Consider the following 25,424-nt stretch of genomic DNA (forward strand, 5'->3'; position numbering starts at 1 on the left):
ATAGAAGTAATTTACAAATCTGTTTAACTTTCTGGAGCCAGTTGATATATAAAAAAAAGTTTTTCCTGGATAACCCCTTTAACATCATTAAGTGTTTGTCTATATTTATTTGTATTTGTATCCCATTGTGGTTTCCTCCTTCTCCTTGATTAGCCCTTGCAACCAATGGGCGAAACGCGATGGCAAGAGAGGTTCACCACTTCACTGTGTATATGTACAATTAGGTGTATTGTATTGAAGTATGTATCCCCGTTCCACACTTAGTTTTAGGATCCCCCCCCCCCCTTATTTTAGGCAGGACATCTAGCATAGATACTCACCTGTATCCTCCTCCTTATCCCAGCACTTTTTTGTGGTACACTATTTATTTTGTATAATTTTATCCTTTTCAAGTAAAAGTTAAATTTTACTATATTAAAAGCCTAATTGGTCATTTTCTACATAGATTTTCATTTATATTTGTTCCCCAAGGGACACTTTATCAAGCTGGTTTTGGGAACCATTCATCATTTACCCAAGTGTTGTGTTACACATATCGGGTGTATTGCCAAAATCAGTGGATTGCAACTCAAAATCAGCAAAAACATGTAAACCAATAGGGGCAAAAAAGGTGCAAATAAACCCTGCTTGCACCTATTTTGCACCTTTTTTAGACACAAAAAGCAGTCTAAAGACAATGATAACTGTCAGCAATTGTCTCTAAATAGATAAAAATAGAAGGGGGGGGGGCAGCACTCATGAAAATCTTGCACCAGGCCACCCCCAATGTATTAAAATGACCTTGCACTTGTGGCGGTAGTCGCAGCAGCCAGACCTCCAAGGGGGTGGTAAAATTTGGTTGGCCAGAACTTAAAAGGTCTGGTTTCTGGGACAATTATCACTGATGGCCAGAGTAGTAACCAGGCTCCGGATCCATTGTACAACAGGAAATTGTCTTTATGGAAAATTGACCATACATTAAACATGTTCTACCCCTTTCAAGTAGAATTTTTAACCCCATGATCTAAAATACCACCTTCAATATGTTAACCATTTTACAGATGAGGGAACTTCAACATCAGTCATTTATGTATTAACATTTTTTTTTTTTTTTTTTTTAAGAGAAGGGTGATGCCACTGATTGAGCACAATGATGGTGAGAAGATAGCATTTCATCATCATATCTGTGATTAGGGCCGACTCCTTGTCTCCTGTCAATTCTAACAACGCAAAAAAGATTTACCATCTAAAACCGTTCCGCCGCCAGCTTCCTGCAACACTCTTTCTGATTGGCTGCTGTCTGGCAACGGTATGACATCATTACTGCCCACCACCTCAGCTGTGCAGAAGACACCAGAAAAAAAAAAAAAACGAAAAGAGAAAAAACAAAAAATAACAAAATAAAAAGGAAGGGGAATATAGTGAAAAGACAAAACAAAAATAAACTTTAGACGGTAAAACAGAAAAATCAGCTGATAGATCGTTAGTGTGCAAATTTGATCGACAATTCTCAGGAGAAAATAGTTCATTGTAGACATTAGCTACTAGCTTCACACTCTGCCAAGAAACTAATGTCACAAAGGCAACAACTACACATTCTACACACAGAGAAATAACAGACACAGACCCATTCTTAAAAGAAAAAAAGCAACACACATGTCTTGAGGCTGTGTGTGGTACTGCAGCTCTGTGACACTGACGTGAATGAAGCCGAGTTGTAATACCACAAGCAACCTGAGAGCAGGGATGCTACTGTTTTGGCTATTCCTGGATAACCCCTTTAAAGAGACTGCCAAGCCTTGTTCTTCTTAACCTGGGCAATTTCTTTAACCTCTTTTAGACCAGGCTTCTTACCCCCTCCCTGACCAGACACATCATTAGATTTTTATCAAGGACTAAGAATGTGAAATAAATGTCTTACCTTTTCTCACTACTTTGTATGCTTTATTACTATGGTCCATGGAAACAGTATCTGATGAATCATTCTGTGTCTCTAGGTTAGAGCTGCCTTTCATGTGGGTCTCACCCATATCCCAAACACTCTCCTCTCCATCTTTAGAGCCTTGCCGTCTGTGCTGGTGAGTGAGGTCCACTATAGCCCTACTGCTTTCAGTGATGCTAGAACGTTGCAATGACAATTCTCCCTGGCAGTCAGTAGAGCTTTCTCCATCTAGTGTCACTAATACAGAGTCTGTCACCATCTCCCATGGATTTCCAGCCCCACCGGAAACTGAAGGCGTGGGTGTGTGGTCATCTTCTGGTAGGGCAGAATCATATTCTGTATGTCTCAAGGGAAGAAGACTTCGTAGAATAAGCTGCCGAAGATTCTGGACTAAAGAAAGATTAAGTTCGAGTAAGAAGAATGTTAATTAAGTGTAAAAAATTCTGATCAGTGAACCTAAAACTTACACAATACTGTTTTTAGAAGATATTACAAAGCAGAATTAACAGCCGATCATCTATGACCAAGTCTAGAAAAGAAAAGAATTAAAAGAATAAACCACATAGGGACCCAGGCCGTACCTGTACGCCCGTGGGAATTTCGGTCCCCGCCGCGCGCCAGGTGGGGACCGGGGTGACTGCTGATATCTATCAGCAGGCACACCGAGCAAATGCCCAGGGGGGGCATGTCGGCGATTGGCGCAAATCGCAAGTGAATTCACACCTGCAATTTGCGACAATTCCGGGTCATACGGGTCTCTGGTGACCCGGAGTATAAGGGGGATCGCGGTTGTCCATGACACCTACGATCCCCTGAAGGGATAGGAGTGAGGTGGCAGGGTGCCACGCCTCCTATCCCTGCTATTGGTCATCAAGACTGATGACCAATAGCAGATCGGGGGCGGGGTTAACTTTTAGTTTCCCCGTTCTGCCCACCCACAATAGGCGGGGCAAGACGGGGAAACCAACAGAGGACTGGGGGCGAAGTCCACTTACCCATCGGCGGCGGCAGCGGGCAATGATCGGTGGAAGAAGAGGACGGCTATGCGACTCCCTGGATCCTACGGAAGCCGTATATACTGTAGCCCTCCAGATGTTGCAAAACTACAACTCCCAGCATGCCCACACAGCAGTTTGCTGTCTGGGCATGCTGGGATTTATAGTTTTGCAACATTTGGAGGGCCACAGTTTGGAGATCACTGTGCAGTGGTCTCTAACTGTAGCCCTCCAAATGTTGCAAAACTGCAAATCCCAGCATGCCCAAACAGCAAACAGCTGTCTCGGCATGCTGGGAGTTGTAGTTGCGTACCTCCAGCTGTTGCATAACTACACCTCCCAGCATGCCCTTCGGCCATCAGTACATGCTGGGAGTTGAAGTTTTGCAACAGCTGGAGGCACACTGGTTGGAAAATACTGAGTTAGATAACTGAAGGTTTTCCAACCAGTGTGCCTCCAGCTGTTGCAAAAGTACAACTCCCAGCATGCACAGTCTGTCAGTACATGCTGGGAGTTGTAGTTTTGAAACAGCTGGAGGTTTGCCCCCCCCCCCCCCATGTGAATGTACAGGGTACATTCAAACGGGCAGGTTTACAGTTAGTTTTCTGCTTCAAGTTTGGGCTGCGGCAAATTTTTCGCCGCAGTGCAAACTCCTAGCGGGAAACTCACCGTAAACGCCCGCCAGTGTGTATATACCCTAAAAACACTACACTACACTAACACATAATAAAGGCTAAAACACCACATATACACCCCCTTACACTGTCCCTGCCCCCAACCCCCCCAATAAAAATGAAAAACGTATCGTACGGCAGTGTTTCCAAAACGGAGCCTTCAGCTGTTGCAAAACAACAACTCCCAGCATTTCCGGACAGCCACTGACTGTCCTGGCATGCTGGAAGTCTATCAACAGCTAGAAGCACCCTGTTTGGGAATCATTGGCGTAGAATACCCCTATGTTCACCCCTATGCAATCCCTAATTTAGTCCTCAAATGCGCATGGCGCGCTCTCACTTCGGAGCTCTGTCATATTTCAATGAAACAGCTTAGGGCTACATTTGGGGTATTTCCGTACTCGGGAGCAATTGAGTTACAAATTTTGGGGGGCTTTTTCTCCTTTTACCCCTTATGAAAAGGAAAAGTTAGGGTCTACACCAGCCTGTTAGTGTAAAAAATAAAAAATTTTACACTAACATGCTGGTGTTGCCCCATACTTTTTATTTTCACAAGAAGTAAAAGAGAAAAAAAGACCCCCAAAATTTGTAACCCCATACCCGGATGTAAAGTTCTCTGCAGGCAAACTACAATGCACAGAAGAGAAGGAGCCCCATTGGGCTTTTGGAGAGAAAATTTGTTCGGAATTGAAGGCCATGTGTGTTTACAAAGCCCCCATAGTGCCAGAACAATGGACCCCCCCAACATGTGACCCCATATTGGAACCTATACCCCTCACGTAGTGTAATAAGGGGTACAGTGAGCATTTATGCCCCACAGGTGTCTGACAGATTTTTGGAACAGTGGTGGGTGAAAATGAAAAATGTAATTTTTCATTTGCACTGCCCACTGTTCAAAAGATTTGTCAAACGCCAGTGGGGTGTAAATGCTCACTGCACCCCTTATACAATTCTGTGAGGGGTGTAGTTTCCAAAATGGGGTCACATGTGGGAGGTCCCCAGGCTTTGTAAACGCACAAGGCCCCCGACTTTTATTCCAACCGAATTCTCTCTCCAAAAGCATTGCAGTGCGCCAGCAGAGCACTTGATGTCCACACATGGGGTATTTCCATACTCAGAAGAAATGGGGTTAAACATTTTGGGGGGCATTACCCCTTGAAAAAATGTAAAATTTGGGGGGGGAAATGCATTTTAAGTGTGAAAAATGAAAAACGTATCGTACGGCAGTGTTTCCAAAACGGAGCCTCCAGCTGTTGCAAAACAACAACTCCCAGCATTTCCGGACAGCCACTGACTGGCATTCTGGAGTTTAGCAACAGCTGGAGGCACCCTGTTTGGGAATCACTGGCGTAAAATACCCCTATGTCCACCCCTATGCAATCTGCAATCTCTATGTAGTCCTCAAATGCGAATGGTGCTCTGTCACTTCGGAGCCCTGTCGTATTTCAAGGAAACAGTTTAGGGTCACATATGGGGTATTTCCGTACTCAGGAGAAAATGCACTTAAAATTTTGGGGGGCTTTTTTCCTTTTACCCCTTATGAAAAGGAAAATTCAAAGGCTACACCAGCCTGTTGGTGTAAAAAAAAGAAAAACATTTACACTAACATGCTGGTGTTGCCCCATACTTTTTATTTTCAAGCGGAAAAAGCAAAAAAAAAAAAAAGACCCCCAAAATTTGTAACGCAATTTCTCCTGAGTACGGAAATACCCCATATGTGGGCGTACAAATGCTCTGCGGAAGCACAACAAGGCTCAGGAGTGAGAGCGCACTATGTACATTTGAGGCCTAAATTGGTGATTTGCACAGGGGTGGCTGATTTTACAGCGGTTCTGACAAACGCAAAAAACAAATACCCACATGTGACCCCATTTTGGAAACTACACCCCTCACGGAACGTAACAAGGGGTATAGTGAGCCTTAACACCACACAGGTGTTTGACGAATTTTCATTAAATTTGGATAGGAAAATGAAAAAAAAAAAAAATGTTTTCACTAAAATGCTGGTGTTACCCTAAATTTAATTCATTTTCACAAGGGAAAATAGGAAAAAAAAGCCCCCTAAAATTTGTAACACCATTTCTTCTGAGTAAGAAAATACCCTATATGTGGATGTAAAGTGCTCTGAGGGCGAACTACAATGCTCAGAAGAGAAAGAGCGCCATTGGGATTTTGAAGAGAAAATTTGTCCGGAATTGAAGGCCACGTGTGTTTATAAAGCCCCCATAGTGCCAGAACACCCCTCACAGAATGTAATAAGGGTTACAATGAGCATTTACGCCCCACAGGTGTCTGACAGATTTTTGGAACAGTGATCCGTGAAAATGAAAAATCTAATTTTTCACTTGCACAGTCCACTATTCCAAAGATCTGTCAAACGCCAGTGGGGTGTCAATACTCACTGCACCCCTTATTAAATTCTGTGAAGGGTGTAGTTTCCAAAATGGGCTCACATGTGGGGGGTCCACTGTTCTGGCACCATGGGGGGCTTTGTAAACGCACATGGCCCCCGACTTCAATTCCAAACAAATTCTCTTTCAAAAAGCTCAATGGTGCTCCTTCTCTTCTGAGCATTATAGTGGGCCAACAGAGCCCTTGACGTCCACACATGGGACATTTCCATACTCAGGAGAAAATGACCCCCAAAATTTGTAACCTCATTTCTTCTATTACCCCTTGTAAAAATGTAAAATTTGGGGAAAAAAATGCATTTTAGTGAAAAAAACCTTTTTTTTTATTTACACATCCAACTCTCACAAAAAGTCGTCACACTTTTTTTTTTTTTTTTACTGTTCTGGCATCATGGGGGCTTCCTAAATGTGACATGCCCCCCCAAAAACCATTTCAGCAAAATTCACTCTCTGAAATCCCATTTTCGCTCCTTTCCTTCTGAGCCCGCCAAACATTTGACATCCACATATGAGGTATTTATTTACTCAAGAGAAATTGGGTTACAAATTTTGGGGGGATTTTTCTCCTATTACCCCTTGTAAAAATTCTAAAACAACATGCGAACATGAACATGCGAGTGTAAAAAAATGAAGATTTAGAATTTTCTCCTTTACTTTGCTGCTATTTTTGTGAAACACCTAAAGGGTTAACAAACTTTCTGAATGTCATTTTGAATAATTTGAGGGTGCAGTTTTTATAATGGGGTCATTTATAGGGTATTTTTTTTTTATAAGAAAGCCCTTCAAATAGACTTCAAAACTGAACTGGTCCCTGAAAAATTCCGATTTTGAAAATTTTGTGAAAAATTGGAAAATTGCTGCTGAACTTTGAAGCCCTCTGATGTTGTCCAAAAGTAAAAACATGTCAACTTTATGATGAAAATATAAAGTATACATATTGTATATGTGAATCAAAATATAATTTATTTGGAATGTCTGTTTTCCTTACAAGCAGAGAGCTTCAAGGTTAGAAAAATGCAAAATTTTCAATTTTTTCATCAAATTTTAGAATTTTTCACCCAGAAATGATTCAATTATCGGCGAAAATGTACCACTAACATAAAGTAGAATATGTCACGAAAAAACAGTCCCGGAATCAGACGGAAAGGTAAAAGCATCCCAGAGCTATTAATGCTTAAAAGTAGAATATGTCACGAAAAAACAATCCCGGAATCAGACGGAAAGGTAAAAGCATCCCAGAGCTATTAATGCTTAAAGTGACAGTGGTCAGATGTTCAAAAAATGGCTGGGTCCTTAAGGTATAAATGGGCTGGGTCCTTAAGGGGTTAAACAAGGCGTATGCTAGTTAACAGCTTACCATCTTCCAATGCAGATTCTGCCAAACCTTCACTCACTGATGGCCACTGATAAGCAAGGTAAGTGGGATCAGACTGGTCCTCTAAACCTCCTCCTGCATCCTCCACTTGGGATGGAAATGGTAATTGTGTGGGGGTCTGTGCTTCATCCTCTTCTAAGCCCTCCGGTTCTTCCAAAAGGACCTCAGTTTTGTCAGGGTGTCCGAGGAACTTGCCCTGATTCTCATCTGCAAAGACAAATTAGTAACTTGTTAACAGCCAGTTTTGAAACCCACCTGGAAGTTGTTAGGCTAAGTTCAAATGATTGTAACTTGAATTCAAGTTAACAGGTTTGCAGGCAATCTGTAAATCTGCCACTATTGTGGACCCTAGGCAGACCCATTGAAGTAACCTGCTGCGAGTTACGATTGTGTGAACGTATCCTTCAGCATTCATATTTTCAAGTGGGAGAACATTTAAAATAATGTGGCTGTTCTTTTCATAATTTGTGGTTAAAGAGGAGTTGTAAGTAGATGCAGTTTTTCTAATGCAAAACTCACCAGTTGTGAGGTCCTCACTGTTGGTTCTTATGCTAGCTTCGGACAATAAATTAGGGATGCCTGCATCTTGTAACACCGAACTGCATATTTAAGACAGAAGAACAGTTAAGTTAAAATATTCAAGGGTTTGTGACATTTTACCTACATTTTTAAGATAACTCTCATATGCATGGTTTCTGAAGACATTGGCTAACAAGTAATCCTTTCAATAAATGGGCCTACGTTTAACCTCACCTGGTAGAGGATGTCCTGGAATGGACCAGATTCTGTGTTTTTGGTTTTATAAAAGTGGGTGGATGTCTTGTTGCACTTTTGGCAGCTTCTTCCAGTAGGTCTTTCCACCTGTTGAACATTTAGGCACAAAGATATCTGCTAAATGAAGAGGTCAAAAAAGAATGACCGACATGTGCTATTAACTTTACATGTGAAGATTATGATCACCTCCAATAACAGAACTTACGTGTTTTTTTCAGAAGATGTCAGCGCCACCAACTCATAGATCTGAGGCCCAAGTTCAGACGTGCAAATAATGAAGAAAGCTCTCTTATCTACCATAGCACAAAAAAACAGAATATATGACTGACCAGCCCAACAGTTACAGCACAATCATCCAATTATTTCTATATCTATACCTAAAAAACAAGGACTTCATTGTTGAATTGCAATGCTTGATCCTGTTTTTTTTTTCTTGATATAAGCTTCTGAATGCAGCGCACTTTCCTCTCACCATTAAAAACACATGCACCCTTGAAGAGTCAAGTGTGCGTGTGTGTATAGTGAATTCAGAAGAAATAGCTGTTGGACAAATTAGCATTTGGCCAAAAGCTATTGAAGTTGAATGGACACCTTTAAGTTTATAGTGTCACTCAAACTTACCCTCTGATCATTAGAAGGGGTAGCAAAGCTAACCTTCACTCAGGAAAATGATTCAGCTTTCTCCAGTCTACACATGCATAGGTTTAAAATAAAATAACATGTACTTAATACAAAAACTGACATGAAGTTAATAAATCTAAGAGCCAAACATCATCCACACACCGTTCTTTTTATACAAAGTTGAGATAATACCTGTGGCTACTGATCGGACCAGTACAGAGTTTAACTTTATAACAGGACTGAAGGATTGCTTAGTATCAGAGGACACCACTGAGGTCTTGCTGTGGCACTTAAGCACCAGCTTCTCATCTTGTTTCTGAAGGAGAACCAGAAGATCCTCCAAGAGGAGAACTTGCAGATCTGGAGGATGTGAAGTCAGACAAAATACAATTTAAGTTGACATTTACATTTTACATAGAACAATGGCCTTTTCTGAATATACAATATTAATGTCAGTTCTCTTAAAAGAGAATTCCCATCTAAAGACATCATCCCCAACCAACGGGTAGAGAATAAAGTAATTAGTGGAGGTCTGACGCTATGATCCAACCATTCCAGAGAACGGGGACAAAATGGTCCCTGAAAGGAATAGAGCATTCGGAATGTGTGTGACCAGCTCTCTATTTATTCCCTATGGGGCTGCCAAATATTGCTGATTTAACTGCTAAGCAATGTTTAAAGAATCTATAGAGAATAAATGGGCCACTGGCCGCATGTGCAATGCTCTTTGTTCATTTGGGGGACAATTCCCAGTTATCGGACCCCCACTCATTAACTTGCTATCCTGCTTTAAAATCCTTTATCTTAATAACCAACATACACTGACTCCTTAATGCCAACACTGTTTACTTACCAATGGTTTTATCTTTTGTTATCCTCCAAGTTAAAGATCCTTCATGAATCATACGCCTTGTTGTCAGGTCCAGGTTCTGTAAAATAGAAAACATGGTATTATACAGTTTCTCAGGTATAGGCACAACTCCGTTTACAACTGATCTTGCTCTTGATCTAGTCCACCTTAAATTCTGCAGCCAAGGGATTATTGCTTCTCTCCAAGGAAGTGGAATCCAAACGTTTCTGGTATTCTCCCAACCGATATTCGTTCTCTCGCTGTTTCACCGACTCATTTACAAATTTCAGGATGTCGCGACATCTATTACGACAACGACACAACTTCTCATATTCTGGTGTGCCGGCTGCAAAGATACAAAAAGGTGTATATAATTGTAAAGGTCAATTACCACAGATGCACGGTGCCAGCGCCCCGACCAGATCCCAGTCCATGCAATAGAAGAAAATGGCGCAGCACTCAAAAAAAAAAATTTAGAAAAATCTATACATTTATTCCTTCATGTCCAACAGAAAAAAAGCAACATTTCAGCTCCTCAATGGAGCTTTTTTCAAGCATACTTGAAAAAAGCTCCATTGAGGAGCTGAAACGTCGATTTTTTTCTGTTAGACATGAAGGAATAAATTTATAGTTTTTTCTACATTTTTTTGAGTGCTGCGCCATTTTCTTATATATATATTTTTCATATATATATATATATATATATATATATATATATATATATATATGTAACCCTCATATAGAATCTCCAACGTGATGTTGAAGATTATGACACTGGTACGTGTGCAAATGGAAATGGAATAAACATCCTACTCCCTGGTCAATATAAATAGGACAATGGGAATGTCAGTATGAAAATCAAACCCAAGCTTTTTGGATATGGACAATTTTGAAACCTCAGGTGAGCATACAGATTTTTTTGGGATCTATCGGGGTCTCCTCCAATTCTAGTGCTTTATCGTTTTCCAAATTTCTGTCATCAAAAAACAGAGGCAAAGGACACTCAGAGAAAAAAAAGATAGCAGGGAGAAAACACAGAGCAAGACGTTTACCTATATTGCAAATGGGATTGCAGGAAGCACAGAGAAGTGACATTCATGATGTTGTGTTAAACATAGAAACAAAGAATGTGTCGGCAGATAAGAACCATTTGTCCCATCTTGTCTGCCCAATAATCTGAATCCTATCAATAGTCCCTGGCCCTATCTTATGTGAAGGATAGCCTTATGCCTATCCCATGCATGCTTTAACTCCTTCACTCTATTTGCAGCTACCACTTCTGCAGGAAGGCTATTCCATGCATCCACTATTCTCTCAGTAAAGTAATAATTCCTCTAATTTAAAACGATGTCCTCTTGTGGTAGTTTTTCTTCTTTTAAATATGCTTTTCTTCTTTTAAATTTCACACTTAAGTAGGAATTTATGTGAACAATGCCTTAGTGGGAATAATTTTCAACAATCAACCTCCGAGAGTAATTTTGATACTTATTATTCTCGTCTATCTAACCAATCTAAAATATTGATGGACAATAATATTGGTGTTAAAGTTCTACAAGATTTGCAAACTGTACATAGTAAGGTTATTTGTGAATTGAGTAGTGCTAAAAAGCAAATGTTATTAGACATGAAAGCCTTACAAATGGAGTCTCTGCCTAGTAATGATATACTGCAAGTCCCCTTCTGTACCAGAAATCCTTGATTCTATCCTCTCGCATCCAAGGATGGTGCATTGGATTTTTTTTGAAGATAAACTAATTAAATTGAACAACAGTAACCCCTTAAGGACCCGGGGTTTTTCCTTTTTTGCATTTTCGTTTTTTCCTCTTTACCTTGAAAAAATCATAACTCTCTAAATTTTTGCACCTAAAAATCCAAATGGCTTATTTTTTGCGCCGCCAATTCTACTTTGTAATGACGTCAGTCATTTTACCCAAAAATCTACGGCGAAACGGAAAAAAAAATCATTGTGAGACAAAATTTAAAAAACATTTTTTGGGTGCTTCAGTTCCTACACAGTAAATTTTTTTGGTAAAAATGACACCTTCTCCTTATTCTCTAGGTCCATACGATTAAAATGATACCCTACTTATGTAGGTTTGATTTTGTCGTACTTCTGGAAAAAATCATAACTACATGCAGGAAAATGTATACGTTTAAAATTGTCATCTTCTGACCCCTATAACTTTTTTATTCTTCCGCGTATGGGGCGGTATGAATGACTCATTTTTTAGTGGTACCATATTTGCATTGATAGGACTTATTGATCGCTTTTTATAAATTTTTTCATGATATTAACCCCTTAAGGACCAGGCCATTTTACACCTTAAGGACCAGAGCGTTTTTTGCAATTCTGACCACTGTCACTTTAAACATTAATAACTCTGGAATGCTTTTAGTTATCATTCTGATTCCGAGATTGTTTTTTCGTGACATATTCTACTTTAACTTAGTGGTAAAATTTTATGGTAACTTGCATCCTTTCTTGGTGAAAAATCCCAAAATTTTATGAAAAAAATGAAAATTTTGCATTTTTCTAACTTTGAAGATCTCTGCTTGTAAAGAAAATGGATATTCAAAATAAAACATTTTTGGGTTCACATATACAATATGTCTACTTTATGTTTGCATCATAAAATTTATGAGTTTTTACTTTTGGAAGACACCAGAGGGCTTCAAAGTTCAGCAGCAATTTGGAAATTTTTCACAAAATTTTCAAACTCGCTATTTTTCATGGACCAGTTCAGGTTTGAAGTGGATTTGAAGGGTCTTCATATTAGAAATACCCCATAAATGACCCCATTATAAAAACTACACCCCCCAAAGTATTCAAAATGACATTCAATAAGTATTAACCCTTTAGGTGTTTCACAGGAATAGCAGAAAAGTGAAGGAGAAAATTCACAATCTTCATTTTTTACACTCGCATGTTCTTGTAGACCCAATTTTTGAATTTTTGCAAGGGGTAAAAAGGAGAAAATTTTTACTTGTATTTGAAACCCAATTTCTCTCGAGTAAGCACATACCTCATATGTCTATGTTAATTGTTCGGCGGGCCCAGTAGAGGGCTCAGAAGGGAAGGAGCATCAAATGGTTTTTGGGGGGCATGTCACCTTTAGGAAGCCCCTATGGTGCCAGGACAGCAAAAAAAAAAACCACATGGCATACCATTTTGGAAACTAGACCCCTCAGGGAATGTAACAAGGGGTAAAGTGAACCTTAATACCCCACAGGTGATTCACGACTTTTGCATATGTAAAAAAAAAAAAAAAAAAATGTTTTACCTAAAATGCTTGGTTTCCCAAAAATGTTACATTTTTAAAAAGGATAATAGCAGAAAATACCCCCAAAAATTTGAAGCCCAATTTCTCCCGATTCACAAAACACCCCATATGGGGGTGAAAAGTGCTCTGCTGGCGCACTACAGGTCTCAGGAGAGAAGGAGTCACATTTGGCTTTTTGAAAGCAAATTTTGCTCTGGGGGCATGCCGCATTTAGGAAGCCCCTATGGTGCCAGAACCGCAAAATAAAACCACATGGCATACCATTTTGGAAACCAGACCCCTCGGGGAACGTAAAAAGGGGTAAAGTGAACCTTAATACCCTACAGGTGTTTCACGACTTTTGCATATGTTAAAAAAAATAAAAATTTACCTAAAATGTTGGTTTCCCAAAAATTTTAGATTTTTAAAAAGGGTAATAGCAGAAAATACCCCCCATAATTTGTAACACAATTTCTCCCGAGTACGGTGATACCCCATATGTGACCCTAAACTGTTGCCTTGAAAAAAGACAGGGCTCCAAAGTGAGAGCGTCATGCGCATTTGAGGCCTGAATTAGGGACTTGCATAGGGGTGGACATAGGGGTATTCTACGCCAGTGATTCCCAAATAGGGTGCCTCCAGCTGTTGTAAAAGTCCCAGCATGCCTGGACAGTCAGTGGCTGTCTGGTAATACTGGGAGTAGTTGTTTTGCAACAGCTGGAGGCTCCGTTTTGGAAACAGTGGCGTACCAGACGTTTTTCATTTTTATTGGGGAGGGGAGGGGGGCTGTGTAGGGGTATGTGTACATGTAGTGTTTTTTACTTTTTATTTTATTGTGTGTTAGTGTAGTGTAGTGTTTTTAGGGTACAGTCGCACGGGCGGGGGTTCACAGTAGTTTCTCGCTGGCAGTTTGAGCAGCGGCAGAAAATTTTCCTCAGCTCAAACTTGCAGCCGGATACTTACTGTAATCCTGCGCCCATGTGAGTGTACCCTGTACGTTCACATTGGGGGGGGGGGGGGGAACATCCAGCTGTTGCAAAACTACAACTCCCAGCATGTAGGGTCTATAAGTGCATGCTGGGAGTTGTAGTTTTGCAACAGCTGGAGGCTCCGTTTTGGAAACGGTGGCGTACCAGACGTTTTTCATTTTTATTGTAGGGGTATGTGTATATGTAGTGTTTTTTACTTTTTATTTTATTTTGTGTTAATGTAGTGTAGTGTTTTTAGGGTACAGTCGCACGGGCGGGGGTTCACAGTAGTTTCTCGCTGGCAGTTTGAGCTGCGACAGAAAATTTGCTGCAGCTCAAACTTGGAGCCGGATACTTACTGTAATCCTGCGCCCATGTGAGTGTACCCTGTACGTTCACATTGGGGGGGGGGGGGGGGAACATCCAGCTGTTGCAAAACTACAACTCCCAGCATGTACGGTCTATCAGTGCATGCTGGGAGTTGTAGTTTTGCAACAGCTGGAGACACACAGGTTGTGAAACACCGAGTTTGGCAACAAACTCAGTGTTTTGCAACCAGTGTGCCTTCAGCTGTTGCAAAAGCTACAACCCCCAGCATGTACGGACAGCGGAAGGGCATGCTGGGTGTTGTAGTTATGCAACAGCGGGAGGCATACTACTTTGGCTGGGGATGCTGGGGATTGTAGTTATGCACCAGCTGGAGACACACTGGTTTGCTACTTAACTCAGTGTGCCTTCAGCTGTTGCAAAACTACAACTCTCAGCAGTCACCGACAGCCAACGGGCATGCTGGGAGTTGTAGTTATGCAACCAGCAGATGCACCACTACAACTCCCAGCATGCACTTAAGCTGTTTGTGCAAGCTGGGAGTTGTAGTTACACAACAGCTGAAGGTACACTTTTCCATAGAAAGAATGTGCCTCCAGCTGTTACATAGTTACATAGTTACATAGTTAGTACGGTCGAAAAAAGACATATGTCCATCAAGTTCAACCAGGGAATTAAGGGGTAGGGGTGTGGCGCGATATTGGGGAAGGGATGAGATTTTATATTTCTTCATAAGCATTAATCTTATTTTGTTCCAGGAATGTATCTAATCCTGTTTTAAAGCTGTTAATTGTTCCTGCTGTGACCAGTTCCTGAGGTAGACCGTTCCATAAATTCACAGTCCTCACGGTAAAGAAGGCGTGTCGCCCCTTGAGACTAAACTTTTTTTTCTCCAGACGGAGGGAGTGCCCCCTCGTCCTTTGGGGGGGTTTAACCTGGAACAGTTTTTCTCCATATTTTTTGTATGGGCCATTAATATACTTATATACGTTTATCATATCCCCCCTTAAACGTCTCTTCTCAAGACTAAACAATTGTAACTCCTTTAATCGCTCCTCATAGCTAAGATGTTCCATGCCCCATATTAGTTTAGTCGCGCGTCTCTGCACCCTTTCCAACTCCGCAGTGTCCCTTTTATGGACAGGTGACCAAAACTGAAACTGTTGCAAAACCATAAGTCCCAGCATGCCCATAAGTGCATGCTGGGAGTTGTGGTGGTCTGCCTCCTCCTGTTGCATAACTACAGCTCCCAGCATGCCCTTTTTGCATGCTGGGAGCTGTTGCTAAGCAACAGCAGGAGGCTGTCACTCACCTCCTGCTGCTGCTTGATCGCCGCACAGGTCAGTCCCGCCGCAGCCGCCGTCGTCGCTCCTGGGGCCCCGATCCCAACATTAACGCCGGGGATCGGGGTCCCCAGCACCAGGGGTGCACGTCCCACACCCGCTCACGTCCTCCGGAAGAGGGGCGGAGCGGGTGCGGGAGTGACACCCGCAGCAGGCGCCCTGATTGGTCGGCCGGTAATCCGGCCGACGAATCAGGGCGATCGTGAGGTGGCACCAGTGCCACCTCACCCCTGCAGGCTCTAGCTGTTCGTAGCTGTTCGTGGCCAGTAATTCCGGGTCACCGGGTCACTGGAGACCCGATTGACCCGGAATCGCCGCAGATCGCTGGACTGAATTGTCCAGCGATCTGCGACCATCGCCGACATGGGGGGGCATAATGACCCCCCTGGGCGATATGCCGCGATGCCTGCTGAACCATTTCAGCAGGCATCGGGCACCGGCTCCCCTCCGGCTAGCGGCGGGGGGCCGGGAAAGGACAGGACGTACTCCTACGTCCTCGGTCCTTAAGGACTCGGAAACGGGGGCGTAGGAGTACGTCCATTGTCCTTAAGGGGTTAAAAAATGACCAAAAATTCACTATTTTGGACTTTTGAATTTTTTTGCGCGTACGCCATTGACCGTGCCATTTAATTAACAATATATTTTTCTAATTCAGACATTTCCACATGCGGCGATACCACATGTTTATTTTTGTTTCCATTTTTTTTTTTAAATGGGAAAAAGGGGGGTGATTCAAACTTTTATTAGGGAAGGTGTTAAATGATCTTTATTCACTTTCTTTTCCACTTTTTTTTGCAGTGTTATAGCTCCCATAGGGACCTATAACACTGCACACACTAATCTTTTACATTGATCAGTGGTTTCTCATAGGAAACCACTGATCGATGATTCTGTTGCTTGACTGCTCACGCCTGGATCTCAGGCACTAAGCAGTCATTCGGCGATCGGACAGCAAGGAGGCAGGTAGGGACCCTCTGGCTGTCATGTAAGCTGTTCGGAATGCCGCGATTTCGCTGTGGCGATCCCGAACAGCTCCCTGAGCTAACCGCCATTGTTTTACTTTCACTTTAGATGCAGCGTTCAACTTACCGGTACTTCATGGGTCCTTAAGAGGTTAAAGGGGTACTCCGGTGGAAAACTTTTTTTTTTTTTGCAAATCAACTGGTGCCAAAAAGATTTGTAAATTACTTCTATAAAAAAATCTTACTCCTTCCAGTACTTCTTAGCTGCTGAATACTACCGAGGAAATTATTTTCTTTTTGGAACACAGAGCTCTCTGCCGACATCACGAGCACAGTGATCTCTGTCCATTTTAAGTACTGTCCAGAGTAGGAGAAAATCCACATAGCAAACATACGCTGATCTGGACAGTTCCTAAAATGGACAGAGATGTTAGCAGAGAGCACTGTGCTCGTGATGTCAGCAGAGAGCACCGTGTTCCAAAAAGAAAATAATTTCCTCTGTAGTATTCAGCAGCTAATAAGTACTGGAAGGATTAAGATTTTTTAATAGAAGTAATTTACAAATTTGTTTAACTTTCTGGCACCAGTTGATTTAAAAAAAATAAAAATAAGTTTTCCACCGGAGTACCCCTTTAACCCCTTAAGGACCAGGCCATTTTACACCTTAGGACCAGAGCATTTTTTGAACATCCGATCACTGTCACTTTAAACCTTAATAACTCTGGAATGCTTTTAGTTATTATTCTGATTCCGAGATAGTTTTTTCCTGACATATTCTACTTTAACATGGTGGTAAATTTTTGCGGTAACTTGCATCCTTTCTTGGTGAAAAATCACAAAATTTGATGAAAAAATTTAAAATTTTGCATTTTTCTAACTTTGAAGCTCTCTGCTTGTAAGGAAAATGGATATTCCAAATAAAAATTTTTTTTTGATTCACATATACAATATGTCTACTTAAGGTTTGCATCATAAAATTGACAAGTTTTTACTTTTGGAAGACACCAGAGGGCTTCAAAGTTCAGCAGCAATTTTCCACAAAATTTTCAAACTCACTATTTTTCAGGGACCAGTTCAGGTTTGAAGTGGATTTGAAGGGTCTTCATATTAGAAATACCCCATAAAAAGACCCCATTATAAAAACTACAACCCCCAAAATATTCAACATAACATTCGGTCAGCGTTTTAAACCTTTAGGTGTTTCACAGGAATAGCAGCAAAGTGAAGGAGAAAATTCACAATCTTAATTTTTTACACTTGCATGTTCTTGTAGACCCAATTTTTTTATTTTTACAAGGGGTAAAAGGAGAAAAATTATACTTGTAATTGTAGCCCAATTTCTCACGAGTAAGCACATACCTCATATTTCTATGTTAAGTGTTCGACGGGCGCAGTAGAGGGCTCAGAAGCGAAGGAGCGACAAAGGGATTTTGGAGAGTACGTTTTTCTGAAATGGTTTTTTTTGGGGGCATGTTGCATTTAGGAAGCCCCTATGGTGCCAGAACAGCAAAAACACCCCACATGGCCTACTATTTTGGAAACTAGACCCCTTGAGGAACATAACAAGGAATTAAGTGAGCCTTAATACCCCACAGGGGTTTCACGACTTTTGCATATGTAAAAAAAAAAAAAAATATATATATATATATATATATATATATATATATATATATATATATTTTTTTTTTTTTTTTCACTAAAATGTGTGTTTCCCCCCAAATTTAATTTTTCATTTTCACGGACCACTGTTCCAAAAATCTGTCAGACAACTGTGTGGCGTAAATGCTCACTGCATCCCTTATTACATTACGTGAGGGGTGTAGTTTCCAAAATGGGGTCACATGTTGGGGGGTCCATTGTTCTGGCCCTATGGGGGCTTTGTAAACACACTTTGCCTTCAATTCTGGACGCATTTTCTCTTCAAAATCCCAATGGTGCTCCCTCTCTTCTGAGCATTGTAGTTAGCCCGCCGAGCACTTTACATCCACATTTGGGGTATTTTCTTACTCAGAAGAAATGGGGTTACAAATTTAGTTTTTTTTTTTTCAAATTTTCCCTTGTGAAAATAAAAAATTTAGGGTAACACCAGCATTTAAGTGAAAAAAATAATTTTTTTCCTTTTCCCATCCAACTTTAACGAAAAATTTTCAAACACCTGTGGGGTGTTAGGGCTCACTATACCCCTTGTTACATTCTGTGAGGGTTGTAGTTTCCAAAATGGGGTCACATGTCTGTATTTATTTTTTTTGCGTTTATGTCTGAACCGCTGTAAAATTAGCCACCCCTGTGCAAATCACCAATTTAGGCTTCAAATGTACATAGTTCTCTCACTCTTGAGCCTTGTTATGAACCCGCAGATCATTTTACACCCACATATGGGGTATTTCCTTACTCAGGAGAAATTGCGTTACAAATTTTGGGGGTCTTTTTTTTCCTTTTACCTCTTGTGAAAATAAAAAGTAAAGGGCAACACCAGCATGTTAGTGTAAACATATTTTTTTTTTTTTACACTAACAGGCCAACTTTTCCTTTTCATAAGGGGTAAAAGGAGAAAAAGACCCCCAAAATTTGTAGTGTAATTTCTCCCGAGTACGGAGATACCTCATATGTGGCCCTAAACTGTTTCCTTGAAATACGACAGGGCTCCGAAGTGAGAGAGCGCCATGAGCATTTGAGGACTAAATTAGGGATTGCACAGGGGTGGACATAGGGGTATTCTACGCCAGTGATTCCCAAACAGGGTGCCTCCAGCTGTTGCCAAACTCCCAGCATGCCTGGTCAGTCAGTGGCTGTCCAGAAATGCTGGGAGTTGTTGTTTTGCAACAGCTGGAGGCTCCGTTTCGGAAACACTGCCGTACAATACGTTTTTCATTTTTATTGGGGGGGGGGGGCAGTGTAAGGGGGTGTATATGTAGTGTTTTACCCTTTCTTATGTGTTAGTGTAGTGTAGTGTTGTGTTTTTAGGGTACATTCACACTGGCGGAGGTTTACAGTGAGTTCCCTGCTAGGAGTTTGCGGGGAACTTACTGTAAGCCTGCTCGTGTGAATGTACCCTGTACGTTCACATGGGGGGGCAAACCTCCAGCTGTTTCAAAACTACAACTCCCAGCATGTACTGACAGACCATGTAGGCTGGGAGATGTACTTTTGCAACAGCTAGAGGCACAGTGGTTGGAAAACATTCAGTTAGGTTCTGTTATCTAACTCAATATTTTCCAACCAGTGTGCCTCCAGCTGTTGCAAAACTACAACTCCCAGCATGTACTGATCACCAAAGAGCATGCTGGGAGATGTAGTTATGCAACAGCTGGAGGGATCGCAACTACAACTTCCAGCATGCTGGGATTTTCAGTTTTGCAACATATGGAGAGCTACAGTATAGAGACCACTGCAAACTGTGGCCCTCCAGATGCTGCAAAACTACAAATCCCAGCTTGCCCAGACAGACATGTGTGGGCATGCTAGGAGTTGTGGTTTTGCAAGATCTGGAGGGCTATAGTTCAGAGACTACCATATAGTGGTCTCAAACTGTAGCCCTCCAGCTGTTGCAAAATTACAACTCCCAGCATGCCCAAACAGCTGTCTGGGCATGCTGGAAGTTGTAGTTTTGCAACATCTGGAGTGCTACAGTATAGAGACCACTATATAGTGGTCTCGGACTGCAGCCCTCCAGATGTTGCTAGATGTTCTGTCGGATCCAGGGAGCCTGCGGTATGACATCGCCGCCAGCCGATCTCAGATACCGATCGTCGCCCGCAGCCTCCGCAGATTGGCAAGTGGACTCTGGCGCCGGTCCTCTTCGGTTTCCCCGTTCTGCCCCACCTATTGTGGGTGGGCAGGACGGGGAAATTGAAAATTAACCCCCCCGTGCCCGATCTGCTATTGGTCGTCGCGTCTAGACCACCAATAGCAGGGATAGGAGAGGTGGCACCCCTGCCACCTCACTTCTATCTCTTCAGGGGGATCGTGGGTGTTTTGGACACCCGCTATCCCCCTTATATTCCTCGTCACCATAGACCCGGAATGACCCGGAATCGCGCAAATCGCAAGTGTGAATTCACCGACATGGGCATTTGCACGGGGTGCCTGCTGATAGATGTCAGCAGTCACCCCGGTCCCCAATTCCCACGGATGTATGAGTACGTGCCTGGTCCTTAAGACCCAGGGTGCAGGGACGTATGAGTACGTGCCTGGTCCTTAAGAGGTTAATGATGGCAGTAGACCAAGGGTTTTTTAACATTTCTTTTGCAGACAGCATTCAGAACATTTTGTTCCGAATGCTGGCTGCAGGGGTCGTGACGTCACGGCCACGTCCCTTAGGATATCACGCCACGCCCCCCTCAATGCAAGTCTATGGGAGGGGTATGCTCCACAGGTAGTCACTTTTGTTTTTGAATTTCCTTTCTGTCTGACCACAGTGCTCTCTGCTGACACCTATGTCCATTTTATGAACTGTCCAGAGTAGGAGCAAATTCCCATAGCAAACCTCTCTTGCTCTGGACAGTTCCTGATGTGGACAGAGGTGTCAGCAGAGAGCACTGTGGTCAGACAGAAAGGAAACTCAAAAAGAAAAGAACTTCCTTTGGAGCATACAGCAGCTGATAAGTACTGGAAGGATTAAGATTTTTAAGTATAAGTCATTTACAAAGCTGTTTAACTTTCTGGCATTAGTTGGTTTAATTTTTTTTCCAGCTGACTACTCCTTTAATTCTTAAGCTGTATGACAGGGAAGAAGTATAAAATCAATAGCTACACAAACTGCAATAGTAATTTGATTTATTTAGCTACTTGCAGTTTATGAAATGTACTATATACTGATTGTACAGTTAAACTTTAAAGGGGTTAAATGTTTAACCTTAAAGGGGTACTTCGGTGGAAAACATTATTACATTTTTCCATTACAAGTGCCCAACACAAAAATCCAATCATTTTTTCTGGCCCTTTAAATTTCTCTAAAATGCCTAGTTAAAGGGGTACTCCAGTGGAAAAAAACTTTTATTTTATATGAACTGGCTCAAGAAACAGATTTGTTAATTACTTCTATATAAAAATCTTAATCCTTCCAGTACTTATCAGCTGCTGTATACTCCAGAGGAAGTTGTGAAATTCTTCTGTCTGACCACAGTGCTCTCTGCTGAAACCTCTGTCTGTGTCATGAACTGTCCAGAGTAGGAGCAAATCCCCATAGCAAACCTCTACTGCTCCAGACAGTTCCTGACATGGACAGAGGTGTCAGCAGAGAGCGCTGTGGTCAGGCAGAAAAGAACAACTCAACTTCCTCTGGAGCGTTCAGCAGCTGATAAGTACTGTAAGGATTAAGATTTTTTTAATAGAAGTAATTCACTAATCTGTTCAACTTTCTGGAACCAGTTGATTTGAAAAAAGTTGTTTTCCACTGGAATACCCCTTTAACTAGGAATTTTAGAGAAATCCACGTAGGTGACACCACAAATTTGAAACTTATAGGCATTGAATGGGCCAGAGAAAACGATTGGATTTTTGTGTTGGGCACTTGTCAGCCTTCGAGCAAGAACCTCCGCCATGATCTGATTTTCACATATTCGTGATCTGTTGCAGGTTCTTTGGGCTTCTATATATAACCGTACCATTTTCATGTGCACAGGGACCCAAATTAAGGATATTTCCTGATGTTCCATATTTTTGGATGTAATTCTTTCTTATTTCTTCTGGGATATAATAAGAGGATGGATTTAACATCTCTGTATTGGTGAAAATTTACAGTATGTGATGAGTTGCAATTTATTCCGACCCCAGGAGTTTAGGGATGGCTTACACTGTTACTAAACATGCTGCAGTTTTTACTGCAATGATGAACTTGATAAGGCAGTGACCATTCATGTTCATAAATAGTGTGAGGAAGGTATGTAATTGATAATCTGTGGACATGTTACAGTCTCAATTTGTAAATTCATTTGTATTTGTTATCCTGCATATATCTGGCATATATCATGTTTGACAACATATATAGAGACAAGGTATAGTATACTTTCTTGATCCTGTTAGCACGTATTTTCTTTATTTCTACCTACACCTGGAAAAGCTGGTAATTAATCACCGGTAATTCTATTTCCTCGAAGTTACAACAGCACCACCAGAGAGATGGACTCCTCCTCCAGGAACAGGAAACCTAGAGTATGAAAAGGATGCACGTCCCTCTCTGCCTCAGTGAATTACGGAGCCTTAACTTCTTGGGGACGAAGGGCGCATGCATACGCCCTCACGTCCCGTCACTTAAGGACTGAGGGCGTATTCATACGCCCTCCGAATTTCCAATCACCGCAACTCGCTGGGCAGTGATCGGACCGGAATGACTGCTTATATCTATCAACAGGCATCCCGTGGCAATGCCTAGGGGGGGTCCTGAGACCAACCCCCCCCCACCCATGTCAGTGATCGCGGCAAATCGACTGAAATCAGACCGGCGACTTGCCGCGATCCGGGTCAATCGGGTCACTGGTGACCCGATCGCCCGGAAAATAAGAATAATCGGAGCTGTCAGAGACAGCTCCGACCATCCTAAAGGATAGGAGCGAGGTGGCAGTGTTGTCACCCCCTCCTATCCCCTGCCATCAGGAGGCTGTGACCAATGGCAGGAGGGGGGTTAGAGTTCATTTCCCCATCTCTGCCCACCAATCAATGTCGGGGCAGAGAGGGGGGAATACGGGCGGCGAGGGGGGAGCATGGCGCGACGGCATCCTGGACCAGCGGCGGCATCGACGCCGGAGGAGTGGCGGCCGGAAAGTTTGGAGAAGGCTGCAGTGAAGATTGCGGTAAGTGATCTTCTCTGTGGCCTTCTAAAATCTGAAAAACTACAACTCCCAGCATGCCCACACAGCCAAAGGCTGTCTGGGCATGCTGGTAGTTGTAGCATTGCAACATCTGGAGGGTCACAGTTTGGCGACCACTGTGTAGTGGTCCTCCAGATGTTGCAAAACTACAACTTTCAGCATGCACTGACTGTCTGGGCATGCTGGCAGTTGTAGTTTTGCAACATCTGAAGTGGCACAGTTTGGAGACCACTATATGGTGGTCTCCAAACTGTAGCCCTCCAAATGTTGCAAAACTACAATTCCCAGCATGGTCAGACAGTCAGGGATGCTGGGCGTGTAGTTCTGCAATATCTGGCCCTTCATATGTTGCAGAACTACAACTCCCAGCATGCTTGGACAGTCTGGGCATGCTTTGAGTTGTAGTTTTGAAACATCTGGAGGGCTACAGTTTGGTGACCACTACTTAGCGGTCTCCAAACTGTTCTTTCCCAGTTGTTGCATAACTACAACTCCCAGCATGCCCAGATTGTCCAGGCATGCTGGGAGTTGTAGTTCTGCAACACCTGAAGGGCCAGATATTGCAGAACTACACGCCCAGCATCCCTGACTGTCTGGCCATGCTGGGAATTGTAGTTCTGCAACAGCTGTAGGAACACTGGTTGGGAAACACTGAGCTAGAGTCTGTTTCCTAACTCGGTGATTCCAACCCGTGTGCCTCCAGCTGTTGCAAAACTACAACTCCCAGAATGCACTGACAGACTGTACATGCTGGGAGTTGTAGTTTTGCAACAGCTGTAAAGGGTACATTCACACGGGCGGGTTTACATTGGGTTTTCTTCTACAAGTTTGAGCTGCGGCAAATTTTCCACCGCAGCTTAAACTCCCAGCGGAAAACTTACTGTGAACCCCCGCCTGTGTGAATGTACCCTAACAACACTACACTACACTAACAAACAAAAAAGTAAAAAACACTACATATACACCCCCTTACACGTCCCCCCCCCCCCAATAAAAATTAAAAACATCTCATAAGGCAGTGTTTCCTAAACGGAGCCTCCAGCTGTTGCAAAATCACAACTCCCAGTATTGCCGGACAGCCATAGACTGCCCTGGCAGGCTGGGAGTCTTGCAACAGCTGGAGGCACCCTGTTTGGGAAACACTTCTGTAGGTTTTTCTTTTCTGTTCTGGCATCATGGGGGCTTCTTAAATCCGACATGCCCCCAAAAATCCTTTCAGCAAAATTCGCTCTCCAAAAGCCCAATGTCGCTCCTTTCCTTCTGAGCCCTCTAGTGCACCCACAGATCACTTTACATCCACATATGAGGTATTTGCTTACTCTAGAGAAATGGGATTACAAATTTTGTGGGGCATTTTCTCCTATTACTCCTTGTGAAAATGAAAAAAGTTTGGGGTAACACCAGCATTTTAGTGTTAAAAATCTAATTTTTCATTTTCACGTCCCACTTTAACGAAAGTTTGTCAATCACCTGTGGGGTGTTAAGGCTCACTGTACCGCTTGTTACATTCCTTGAGCGGTGTAGTTTCCAAAATAGTGGGCCATGTTTTTTTGTGCTGTTCTGGCACCATAGGGGCTTCCTAAATGCGACATGCCCCCCAAAAACCATTTCAGCAAAATTTGCTTTCCAAAAGCCGAATGTGACTCCTCCTTTTCTGAGCATTGTAGTTTGCCCGCAGAGCATTTTATGCCCTATAATGGGGTATTTCCGTACTCAGAAGAGATGGGGGTTACAAATTTTGGGGGGCATGTTCTCCCATTATGATATGCATGGTAAATTTTGGGGAAAAAACTGCACTTTAGTGAAAAAAATGTTTTTTTTCATTTGCACATCCGACTAACGAAAAGTCGCCAAACACCTGTGGGGTGTTAAAGGAAAACTGTCACATATTTTCTCCCGCACTATCGACATGTACTGGTGGATAGTGCGGGAGACGCTGATTACAAGTCCTACCTTGGTCTGATCCGCGCTGCTGTTCGCTCGCAATTGTAGTTAAAATCTCTGTGTATATCCTGCTGTAACTGGCAAAGGCGGGGCTTCTGCAGGCTAACGGACACTGACGTCAGCGCCCGCCGCTCATGAATATTTATCCCTCCTGTTCTCCCTCTCTTCGCCGCTCCTAACCAGAGGGAGG

General features: G+C 42.4%; 1 protein-coding gene across 10 annotated transcripts in view; it reads right to left on the reverse strand.

Moving 5' to 3' along the window:
- The window catches only part of ARHGEF11 (Rho guanine nucleotide exchange factor 11), a 399,339-nt gene that overhangs the window by 26,526 nt on the left and 347,389 nt on the right, over window positions 1-25,424 (reverse strand). For 9 of the 10 annotated variants that reach the window (XM_056546639.1, XM_056546640.1, XM_056546638.1 and 6 more), the window contains 9 exons: window positions 9,789-9,967; window positions 9,625-9,700; window positions 8,964-9,131; window positions 8,356-8,443; window positions 8,130-8,237; window positions 7,896-7,975; window positions 7,359-7,583; window positions 1,901-2,311; window positions 1,223-1,318 (listed from right to left, as the gene is read on the reverse strand). In XM_056546639.1, coding sequence (XP_056402614.1) covers window positions 1,223-1,318; window positions 1,901-2,311; window positions 7,359-7,583; window positions 7,896-7,975; window positions 8,130-8,237; window positions 8,356-8,443; window positions 8,964-9,131; window positions 9,625-9,700; window positions 9,789-9,967 — 1,431 coding nt within the window. The remainder of the gene's footprint in view (window positions 1-1,222; window positions 1,319-1,900; window positions 2,312-7,358; window positions 7,584-7,895; window positions 7,976-8,129; window positions 8,238-8,355; window positions 8,444-8,963; window positions 9,132-9,624; window positions 9,701-9,788; window positions 9,968-25,424) is intronic. The other variant, XM_056546646.1, reaches the window with a different exon arrangement.

The sequence above is a fragment of the Hyla sarda genome, chromosome 11, assembly GCF_029499605.1.
Source record: "Hyla sarda isolate aHylSar1 chromosome 11, aHylSar1.hap1, whole genome shotgun sequence".
NCBI classification, from domain to species: Eukaryota; Metazoa; Chordata; class Amphibia; order Anura; family Hylidae; genus Hyla; species Hyla sarda.